Consider the following 10,999-nt stretch of genomic DNA (forward strand, 5'->3'; position numbering starts at 1 on the left):
ACTCCTCATTGTCCTGGCCCTTGCTGCCTCCCACGTCCTCACCACTTACCCAAGCTCCTGTTGTGCTTATAAGCAGCACACAGGATCTTTTACAGGGAGAAAAGGCAATATGCCACGTTTATTGCAAATAGAGCAGAGAGACCAGCATAGGCATTCATTCGCACATGTACAAGTCCTGAAGCTGGTGTCACAATTACCAGTCTTATGGGTGCTCGTGCCTAGTGGCCAAGTGGGCTGGGCATGAGGAAGGAGATGGGTTCTGTTGGTCACAATCCAGTGCTCCAAAGTTGTCTTCACAGGACTAGCCCAAAGCTTCATGGCTACTCAACCCACTTTTATAGTTGAGTCCCACCTGTCGTCTGTGGGTTTTGCAGTGTCATGCGGGAGTCATCTAATTGTTAATTGGTGTTTACCTCCAGGCTGCTTCCATTGTCATGCTCCATCCATGAATATCCTGGGAGTGCAGCTGGTCTATCTCATTCACAGATCATATTCACAGGCATATGCCTTTGCTTTAAGTTTAGGGTCATCAGGTCTGCCCCTCTTCAGCCATCCTGAATTTGAGTGACACCTGAGTTCACACCTCCTTGTTAACCATTCTGCCCATCTGGTGCTAGCATCTTCTGTCTCTTATCTTACCTTATTCCACGAGGAGTAACAGTTAATCTGAACTAAGGATTTAGTTCGGATTAACTTTAAGCTGCCGCATGTAGCAGTTCGTTCGAACTAAGGGGGATTTAAAAACGGCGGCCAGACGGGAACATTCAAATAAAGCCCGGGATATTTAAATCCTGGGCTTCATTTGTAACTCTGGTAGCCTGATTTGCTCGAATTAACGAGCTAGTGTAGACATGCCCATATAGTATATAATACAAAATATATTTGAATACCTAGCAGCTGCAATAAAATAAAGCTTATGAAACAAAATCTATATAACTACATATAACAATGCTATAAGATAAAGCATTGTTTATCTATATAACTACTACTGTGTTTCAGGCCCACATTCCCACCCACCTCCCCATTGTCCAAGGCTCTGCTACTTCTCCCCCACATTCTCGCACCTCCCCCCCCTCCCACTCCCCCCGGCCGCTCCTGTTGCCACATTCTCTAACTCAGTGGTCACCAACCAGTAGATTGGGATCTACGGGTAGATCTTGGAGCCTCTGACAGGTGATCTTGACTGGTTTGGCCAAGAGACTGTCAAGTGCAGGCACTTCAGCTGCCCCTCCACCCGTGTCAGGGTGTCCCTGCTTTCCCCACTCCTGTACCCTACCTCCACACAGAGAGAAGGGGATGGAGGGAACTAGGCAATGCAAATCTCTGTCACGCTAACACAGTGTGTGTGTGTCTGTCATTCTCACAAACACACACTGTCCTTCACTTGTAACTCCCGACTCCTTTTACTGCTTACAAAGTATTTTATTTTTGGTTTTTGACTAATCTGTTCATTTCATAATTTTCATTTCTATCTTGTGCTTCAATTTAATTCTTTGAGTAGTGAGTTCTAAAATGCCTAACCTCTCGTGACCGGAGTAATTATCCCCATCATGGTAATTGCTGCTCCTGGAAGTGGCTGGCATGTCCCTGCAGTCCCTGAGAAGGGCAGAGCAGGAGGTCTCCACACGCTGTCCTTGCTTGCAGACATCCCTCCTGCAACTCCCATTGATCAATAATGGGGAACCATGGCCAGTTGAAGCTGTGGGCTTTGTGCCTGTAGATAAGGGGCAGCACATAGCGACAAGGAGCCATTGCTGTGCATGCCAGCTGCTTTCAGGAGTGGTGCAAGGCCAGGGCAGGAGTAAGCCTGCCTTAACCTCACTGCTCCACTCCCCTGAAGCTGTCTCAGTTAAATGGTGCCCAGCCAGAGCCTGCTTCCTGAACCCTGTCCCAGCCCTGAACCCCCTCCTGCACCCCACCTACTGTGCCAGACGTGAGTTCCCCTGCACTCAAACTCCTTCCCAGAGCTTGCACCCTGAAACCCCTCCTGGACCCCAATCCCCCACTCTGGGCTAAGCCCGGAACCCCTCCCACACTCCAAACCTTGGCCCAAGACCAGAGTCTGCACCCAACCCTCTACCTCAGCCTGGTGAAAGTGAGTGAGGATGGGAGAGGAAGAGGAATGGAGTGAGGCCTCAGAGAAGGGATGGAGGGGGGCAGGGCCTCAAAGAAGGGGCAGGAAGGAAGTGGGGCAAGGGTACTTGGGTTTGAGGTAGATCTTACATTACACTTAAATAGAAAAAGTGATCATGTGGTTAAAAAGATTGGAGACCCCTGCCCTAACCCCTCACCCATCCCCCATTGCTTCTGTCCCCCTCCCCTCCCCGTCTCCCCTGGGCTACCCACCCAGCTCTCCACCCCCTGCTGCTCCATACACATCCCCATACCACCCATGCTGCCTCAACTGCCCTCCCACCCCCATTGCTCTGAACTCGCTCCTGTAGCCTCACATGCATTCAGTCAGGCTCCAAGGTTGAGCCTGCTGCCAGCCTGATGTCGCTTCCCTGCTCCAGGTGCCACCTAGCAGAGTTCAGAGGGAGTGCACAGTGTCAGTGCCTTTCCCCAGCACGTCCCCCTCAGCTACACTCTGGCAGAAATCTGTGGGACATCTGACCTCACATGTCCCCCCTCCTCCCTCCCACTCCTGCATTGCCTAGGGTTTAAGTTCACAGACCTCGGTGATTCTGATACGCTTATTTTATGGGGATGAAAATAAAACGAGGTGGAAATGTACAGTTGTAGAACATGGTAGCTCTACGTTGCAGTTTGTGATGGGCCTTCAAGAGCAGTTTTCTCAGTCAGCCACTTGAGAATGTACCCCCCACAGTGACCTCCATACTTTTTTATTTTGTTTTGTTTTATTAATCAGATAGGAAATGTTTTCTATATCACATAACAGCTTTTTAAACAAATATATAATAATAATTAGTAATGCCTCCCTCTTCTGCTCTGCTTTTCACCAGTTGATCTCAACACACTTTAGAAAGGTCAGCATCATTATGCCCATTTTATCCATGAGGAAACTGAGGTATGGAGTGATGAGATTAACCAGCGGGCCAGTGGCAAAGACAGGAATAGATTCTGAATCTCCTAAATCCCCTGGCCAGTCCTCTGCAGGAGGATATAGTGTTATAAATGGCAGCAATTCAAAGGTGTTGTTTTGAAAATATGCATTTGGCTCAGCCTTTTATCATGGTAGGAAAAGGGAACTTAGTGTCAAGAAATCTAGTTCTGTTCCTAAGGTGGCCACTGACCATTTACTTTGTGACCTGGAAGTAGTGAACAGCTCTTTGCCTCAGTTTCTCCTACTCAGAATAATGCTTTGTAACGTGATTTGCTATCCTTTGAGGAATGGCAATCTGTAAACCCATTGGATTGTTAGTCTTTAATATTTCATGAGAGGAGTTCCAGGACTGCTGTGTAAATGTTGCTACACATTCTCTCACTGGATTAAGGAAAGTCTTTGTGGTGCATACTTACAAGTTCATCTTTTAATTTCATTAAATTCTTTGAATTCCCTGGAAATACAAAAATCCGAATGACACATTCATCTAACACAGTGGTTCTCAACTAGGAAGATATGTTCCCCTGGGAGTATGCATAGGTGTTCCAGGGTATATATCAGCTCATCTAGATATCTGGCTACATAAATAGCATTAACAAAGTCAATACAATGTAAAATTCCTTACAGACCATGATTTGTTTATATTGATTTATTTACTATACACTGAAGTATATTTATATTCCAGTTGATTTATTTTACAATTATATGGTAAAAATGAGAAAGTAAGCAAATTTTCCAGTAATACTGGACTGTAATACTGGTACTTTTTATGTCTGATTTTGTAAGCAAGTCGTTTTTAAGTAAGGTGTAACTTAGGGGCATGCGAGACACATCCGACTCCTGAAAGGGTACAGTAGTCTAGAAAGGTTCAGAGCCACTGATCTAACAAACAGAAAATTCATGAAATTCTGTACACATGCATGTAACATTTAGCAGTAGGGTATCTTTACTGAACCATGACAAAAAGTTTCATAAACATTACTGAGTCGACCAGTGTGTGCTCCATATAAATACTTCTCTCTGAAGCTAGATAAAGCTAGATAAAAAAGGTTTTTAATATTTATCACCAAGTAAATAGTAAAATGTGCAAAGAACACACAGCAGTGAGCATGGGGAAATAATAATGTCTGTTCTGTAAGGCAGTAATCTGGGACTTGCATTTACTGGAAATGCCAGTTATTTCGCTGAATCAGTAAATCACTATAAAATGAGCTTGGAAAAAATGAAATGTCTGTCTGGTTGATCATTGTCCCAGTGTGTGTTATATAATGATAACATGACTGTGATTTAGTCACCTCCGCCTGTGCAGTAAAAATTGTAAAGATATAATTTACCCCATATTTGTGGGGGTTTTGTCATTCAACAGAGATCCAAATACACTACCGTTTATGTGACCCTGCAGGATCTTAAAACCCGCAGTTCTCTCACTTGCCACCATAGTGGTTTAAGTCCAAACAATTCTGTTCCTTAACTTTTGAGGCAGCAGGACCACACATCTTTGTTTTAAACCATTGCTGTAGACTTTTTTCTTCCACTTTTTCTGATTCTGTCTATTGAAATCATTCAGGTACATTGTCTGATCAATAAACACATGACTATAAGTTGAATGTGTGAGTTGTATGGGCAATAGAATCCCCTCAGATATTTGCTTCAGGCAGAAAGAAGACCATAGCTGAAGTGTAACATATTCTGTCTAATCATCTTGTTCAGTATAAAAGTAAAGGCTCAGTGTTGTCAGCCAGTAAGCAAGGTGGTTATTACTACACAACAGCACGTGATCTGTCCTATTTTATTACCTAAAATGAATATGATAGAGGCTGTGCTTACTCCTACCCCCTACTGATGGGGGGATAGAGGGGACAGTTGCCCTGGGACCTGGTGATTCAATGGAGTTTGGGGCTCTGGTTGTCACGGCTGCGGCAGCTGTGGCACCTGAAGCCCTGAGCCCTTGAAATTGCTGTTGAAGCACCCCACTGTAGGTGGCTTTTAGGGCTCCCTGATAGGGCAGGAGCAGTACACTCCAGGCAGTGCTGTGGTGGAGGGCACCACAGTTCAGGCAGTGCTGAGGGCAGGCTGCCCTTAGCCCTGCCCCTTCCTCCTGAGGCCCTGGCACTTCTGGGAGCAGGCCATGTCACCTTTAGGGTTGCCAGATGGATTCTGAAAAAAAACAAAAAACGGGTACCCGAGAGTTGTCAAGCAAAAAAAAAAAGAAACAATCCATAAGATGGCTTCCTGCCATCTTACCTCCCTGTGGAACCTGGTAAGCACCCAGGATTTTCACCTCCTGGACAGGAAAATATCAGAAAGTACCGGACATTTTAGGTATCTGGTATTTTCTCAATTTTTCTACTGGACAGGAGGCTTAAGTTCAATTCCAGACACCTGGCAACCCTGCTCACCTTGCCCAGAGACCCAGCAAGGCTATCAGCTCCCCTGCTTATTCCACTGACAGAAAATTATAATCTACTTGGCAGTACATTCAAACTTAATTTTTGGAACTCAGAACAGCTGACACTTGGATTCAGTGGAATAACAGCCATTTCTCATCCGTTTTTTGTTACTGAAATGTTTAGAATTTTACCAAATAAAGTCACTGATCAGCAGAACCATAAAAAGAGATGGACACGAAACGCAGCACCCTCAATCTTACCTACCATGTGTTGTTCAAATGCTCAGAAGACTAGATTGTGCCTTGCCTATGTGGATAAGCAGCCAACAGGGAGGCATAAGGCCAGGCCCTTGCAGTCCCTCTGTGCCCCTGGAGGTAGAAAGGAGGAGGTACAAAGTGGTCCCGTCTCTTTCTCCACTTCTGAGAGATGCACATACCATTTGCTCACCAGGGTGTTTCTTCAGGGGTTGTGCCTGGTTGCTCCCCTAGTTCCAGGTGGCCCCACTCCACTAGAAACACTGGTCTGTGTGCAAAGAAAGAATTTATTAGCTGAAAATACTCCTTGTGTTACTGTAAAACTCAATACCTGATGTATGTACTTCAGTGTGAGAGGAAAAGTTAACTAGAGTGTGGGCTTGTGAGGATTTTAAATTAGGTGTACAGGCAGTAGAGTAAAGAAATTCGGTGAATTCACGGACAAAAATAAAATACAGTTTGCAAACTGAAAAACAGTAGAAACCAGGCATGTTTTAACATAAACGTTACCACAAGGGAATTCCAGTATGAACTTTTTGCCACATTACTAAAGGTTTACAGGCCAGGTTTTTTTACTGATTTCCCATTATAGACATGCTTGCTTGGCTAAATATAGCATTGTTATAGGATGATCACCAATGTAATTTACTGTATGTGCTGTAAGTGTGAAGCTTTTCTTTTATGAATACAAATTGGTTTTGCAAACTGATTCACACTGACCAGATCTGATAGTAAATAATTTTAATAGAACAAAAAAACTCAAATCCTTAATTAAATTTCTTCTGTGAATGACTTTGTTGGGGGGATGTTTGTGTTCATTTTTCAGGATCAATACAAATTCTGCTATGAAGTGGCTTTGGAATACTTGAATTCTGGCTGATTGCACAAACAGCAGCGATAAAGCTCCTCTCAGCACCACAAACAAAGCAAGTTGTTTCATGATATTTGTGTATATGAGATGAAGACTTCTCAGTGTTATGCTTCTATTGCTTTGTATAATTGGCTCTTTTTAAGAGCTGGAGAAAGTGTTTATAAAAACTGCTTGCACTGCCCAATTACCACTGTAATGCCGCTGCTTGACACACATACAAACACATACACAGACACACATCGTGGTTGTTGGATACTGCATTTATGCAAAAAACTTCCAACTTGGTAGAGCAGCATAGTCATCTGGTAAATTAAAGAGCACAATTATATTCTTATGAAGGAATTTGTACTTTTTTGTTATATTTTGTTGCCTGTGATCCTCTGTTATTGTCACAGCCTAGTGTACATTTCTGTTTTGTGGAGAATGCTGTCTAACATTCTGATAATATATTATTTTAGTTATATTTGTATTCTAACACATGCATAATAAATGAAGCATATGTAGCTTATTTGAACTAATGGATACACATATAACAAACCACATTAACTTTGTTGAGTTGCAGTTTCTGTCCAGTTTGTATCATTTCAGAGGCAGTCTTGATAGAAATACAGTTAGAAAATGCAAACTACAGAATGCTCAGATTAATATATCCAAAGCTTTTTTTCATTTGTCTATATTGTAAATATTTTTTGATTTCATCAAATTATTTATTCATTAAAAGAAAATTTTTGTGAAGCACGATGAGTGACAATCATTTTTATTAAAACCTGGAAATGCTTACTGTATGATATTGTAAACACTTGTTTACCTTCTATGGATTCTCAGCTCAATAAATAATTACATACATGATAAAATCTTGTTTAATTTATAGTATCTCATGGCATGTAAATGCCTTCAGTTGAACACGATAAAAGATTCTCAAAAGTGCTGAGCCATCTGTAAAGGCAATTTGGCACAACAAAAACCAACAGCAGCAGTCAAGCCAGGGATTATAACACCCCAGACAGAATAAAAATGTTTTTAAAATGCAGGTGCACATATTAGAGATCTGGAGACTGGGGTCTCTTCATAAGAGGAAGGGTGGTGGTGTAGTTCAATTCTCAGGTCTACAACAAGCTTCTTATGCGATCATAGATCAGTCACATAATTGTGCCTTGCCTCAGTTTCCCCATCTGTAAAATTGCGATAATCCATCCCTACCTGGGAACAATGAGTGTTGTGACAATAAATTAATTCATGTTGGTGATTATAGTTATATACGTAACTAGAGCTTCCATGTTAATTGGGTCACTCTATGATCTACTCTCTGACAGCTTTTTGTAGTTAAAACTCATTACTGTCGTTACAGTATTTTCAGAGAGATGAGCAGTGGAGAGCAGCTATGCATGCGTAGATGACAACAACCTGTTAAGTGCAGTAGAGAGGCAGCCAGCAAGAGGAGCTAATTCAAGATAGAAAAGGTTCCACAGCTTACTGTGCCACACATGAATCTTTCCCGTTTTCATCAGGATAAATCAGACATTCCAGGGTAACTTACTGATTTATAATGAATTATTCCAAAAAGCTAAACAACAGGCATCATGATAAAAGAAAGTGGCTGGCTGCTTCAAGTGGTAACATGCTAGTTAAGACAATGGTCACAGCTAATGATCTAGCCATCCTAAGGGCCCACATGTCTGTGACACAAAATTTATTTTGCATCTTCTGATTCTAAAAGTTCCAGTTTAGACTGAATGAATCACAATGGTGAACACACAGACCAAAGCCAATGCAAAATTTAGGTATAGAAACTTGTTTTAGAGGCCCTCCTCCCCAGCGGGAAATTATAAAATCTAAAATGAAATCTCTCATAAAAATCCTATAGCCAGCGAACACCACCTCCCCAAGAATTTTTTTTACAAAATATATAGTGGCACCAGAGAAACTGTAATAAAAAAGCACACCAGCATTCTGAAGGATTTTATCAGGGAGATTTCTACTCTGATAGCTCTGAGACCATTGAAGATTTGTGTGACAAAACGCAGTCCCGATATGCTATGTTTTAAGCTACATACTATAATTTGTGTGTATTTTCATGTAGTCATTATAATCTGCTATGAAATGATAACTTCATGGGAGTAATCTGATACAAATAAAATTAGGGCTGTCAAGTGATTAAAAAAATTAATTGCAATTAATGGCATGCACTGCCCCTTTGAAACACAGCGGCGTTTCCAAAGGGCAGCACCGCAGGAGCCCTGGATCAGCTGGAGTCCCCAGCTGATCCCGGTTCCATGCAGCACCACCCCTTGGAAACGCCACTGTCCTGGCATTTCAGAGGGGCAGCAGCAGTGCTGTGGGAGGGATCAGTTGGAGTCTCCAGCCGAACCCAGGCTATGCGTTGGGCTGCCCCTTTGAAACTCTGGGGTGGCGCTTCAAAGGGGCAGCACTGCCTGGTGCCCAGGGTCAGCTGGGGACTCCATCTGATCCCAGGCTCCTACTGTGCTGCCCCTTTGAAATGCCTTGGTGGTATTTCAAAGGGACAGCGCCATGGAAGTGCTTGCGATTAACGTGTTAAAAAATGAATGCATTAATTTATCACAGGCATTAATGTGTGTTAATTAACAGCCCTACAAATAATTTATTGATGTATAATATGCATTTCTTGCATGCCAGCTCATTTTACAAGATGTATAGGCCAAGATAATACACAGGCCATGGATATAGGAATGTAATGATTGTGAGGGGATAGTTTTATTTTCATAATCCATTTATCCAAAGGCATTTGTATGTATCCAGTTTTTATAACATGTTCAACAGAAATGTAGCTAACAAAATGAATGTGCTTAAAGGATCGTAAGGACAAAGGTGGTAATGAACATTGGTCGCAAAGAATAGTCAAAAAGCAGGAGGGAGTTGATGAGAGGAGTTATACAATTGTAACTCCAACACAATTACAGGATTTGTATATTAATTAGTGCTTGTTTGGTGAAATGATGTCTCCAACTCCTAGCATGTAAGATACATAAACAGGTAGAGAGCCATTTAAGTAGTCAAGTATTGTTTTATCCATATTGCTAGATTTATGGGCTTCCTATGATATGAGAGACAATTTTGCTAAACTTTCTGAAACTGTGGTGTGGAGAGGGGATTATCAGATACAGATAGGTGTCTCTGGCCATTTTTACAGCTATCTGGGCTTCATAGCATTTTTGTTTGTTATAGCACCTATCCAAAATGTAGGAAATTAACATATGATAAATATCCCTAATAGAATTTAAATTTAAATTCAAATATAAATATAAATATAAATATACCCATAATATAGCCTACAAAGCCATATACCACAAATTGTGATGTATGGTGATTCCCCTCTCTCTTAAATACAGGCAGTCCCCGGGTTACGCGGATCCGACTTATGTCGGATCCGTATTTACGAACGGGGCTTTTCTCGCCCCGGAGGACGCGGGCGGCAGGGACCGCCCAGACGTGCCGCAGTCCCGCCACCCGCGTCCTCCGGGGCGAGAAAAGCTGCTCCGTGTCTCCCTGGTCTGCTGGGGGGGCCCAGCAGACCAGGGAGATGCGGAGCAAAGCCATAGAGGACGCAGGCGGTGGGATCGCCCAGAAGCACTGCGGTTCCGCCGCCCGGGTCCTCCGCGGCTTTGCTCCACGTCTCCCTGGTCTGCTGGGGGAGGACCAACCCAGCAGCACCCCAGCTGCTCTGCCCCCAGGCATCCCGATTCAGCCGCTGCTGAAACTGACCAGCGGCTGACTACAGGAAGCCCGAGGCAGAGTTGCTCTGCCCCGGGCTTCCTGGAATCAGCCACTGATCAGTTTCAGCAGCAGCTGACTTGGGGACACCTGGGGTAGAGCAACTGGGGTGCTGCCGGGTTGGTCCCCGCAGCGCCGAGGTGCGGCGCTGTGGGGACCTACCCGGCAGCGCCCCAGCTGCTCTGTCCCAGGCGTCCAGATTCAGCTGCTGCTGAAACTGATCAGCGGCTGATTCCAGGAAGCCCGGGGCAGAGAAACTCTGCCCCGGGCTTCCTGTAGTCAGCCGCTGGTCAGTTTCAGCAGCGGCTGAATCTGGACGCCAGTTCCAACTTACGTGCAAATTCAACTTAAGAACAAACCTACAGTCCCTGTCTTGTACGTAACCCGGGGAATGCCTATACACATGCTACTGTATATGCCCATTTTATTTTCAGTTGACATAAATCCTTTAATAGAGTGAAGTAAGAATTAAATGCATTTTAAATTGTGATATGGTTTAATTAGGACAAGTAGAATCTGGTACTTCCAGCTTCATTTACATATTAAATCAAAAGCTTCGTTTTTTAATTTTGTATCATTAACTATCAAACCAAAACCCAAGCACTTTGACTTAATCAGCCCAAAATATTCATACCAACAGGAATAATTGAAATTTAAAGACAAGGTACAA

The 10,999-nt window shown here is 43.2% G+C and overlaps 1 protein-coding gene across 10 annotated transcripts in view; it reads left to right on the forward strand.

The window, feature by feature from the left end:
- Nucleotides 1-7,432, forward strand: part of PTPRM (protein tyrosine phosphatase receptor type M) — a 700,717-nt gene extending 693,285 nt beyond the window's left edge. For 5 of the 10 annotated variants that reach the window (XM_075920954.2, XM_075920955.2, XM_075920961.2 and 2 more), the window contains one exon: nucleotides 6,535-7,431. In XM_075920954.2, the coding sequence (XP_075777069.1) occupies nucleotides 6,535-6,588 (54 nt within the window). In that variant the 3' untranslated portion in view covers nucleotides 6,589-7,431. Of the gene's footprint in view, nucleotides 1-6,534 lie in introns of all 10 variants that reach the window. The other 5 variants (XM_075920963.2, XM_075920959.2, XM_075920960.2 and 2 more) reach the window with 2 other exon arrangements.
- Nucleotides 7,433-10,999: the final 3,567 nt, after the last annotated feature.

This window comes from Pelodiscus sinensis, chromosome 2 (assembly GCF_052426305.1).
Source record: "Pelodiscus sinensis isolate ZL-2025 chromosome 2, ASM5242630v1, whole genome shotgun sequence".
In the NCBI taxonomy this organism is placed as follows: Eukaryota; Metazoa; Chordata; order Testudines; family Trionychidae; genus Pelodiscus; species Pelodiscus sinensis.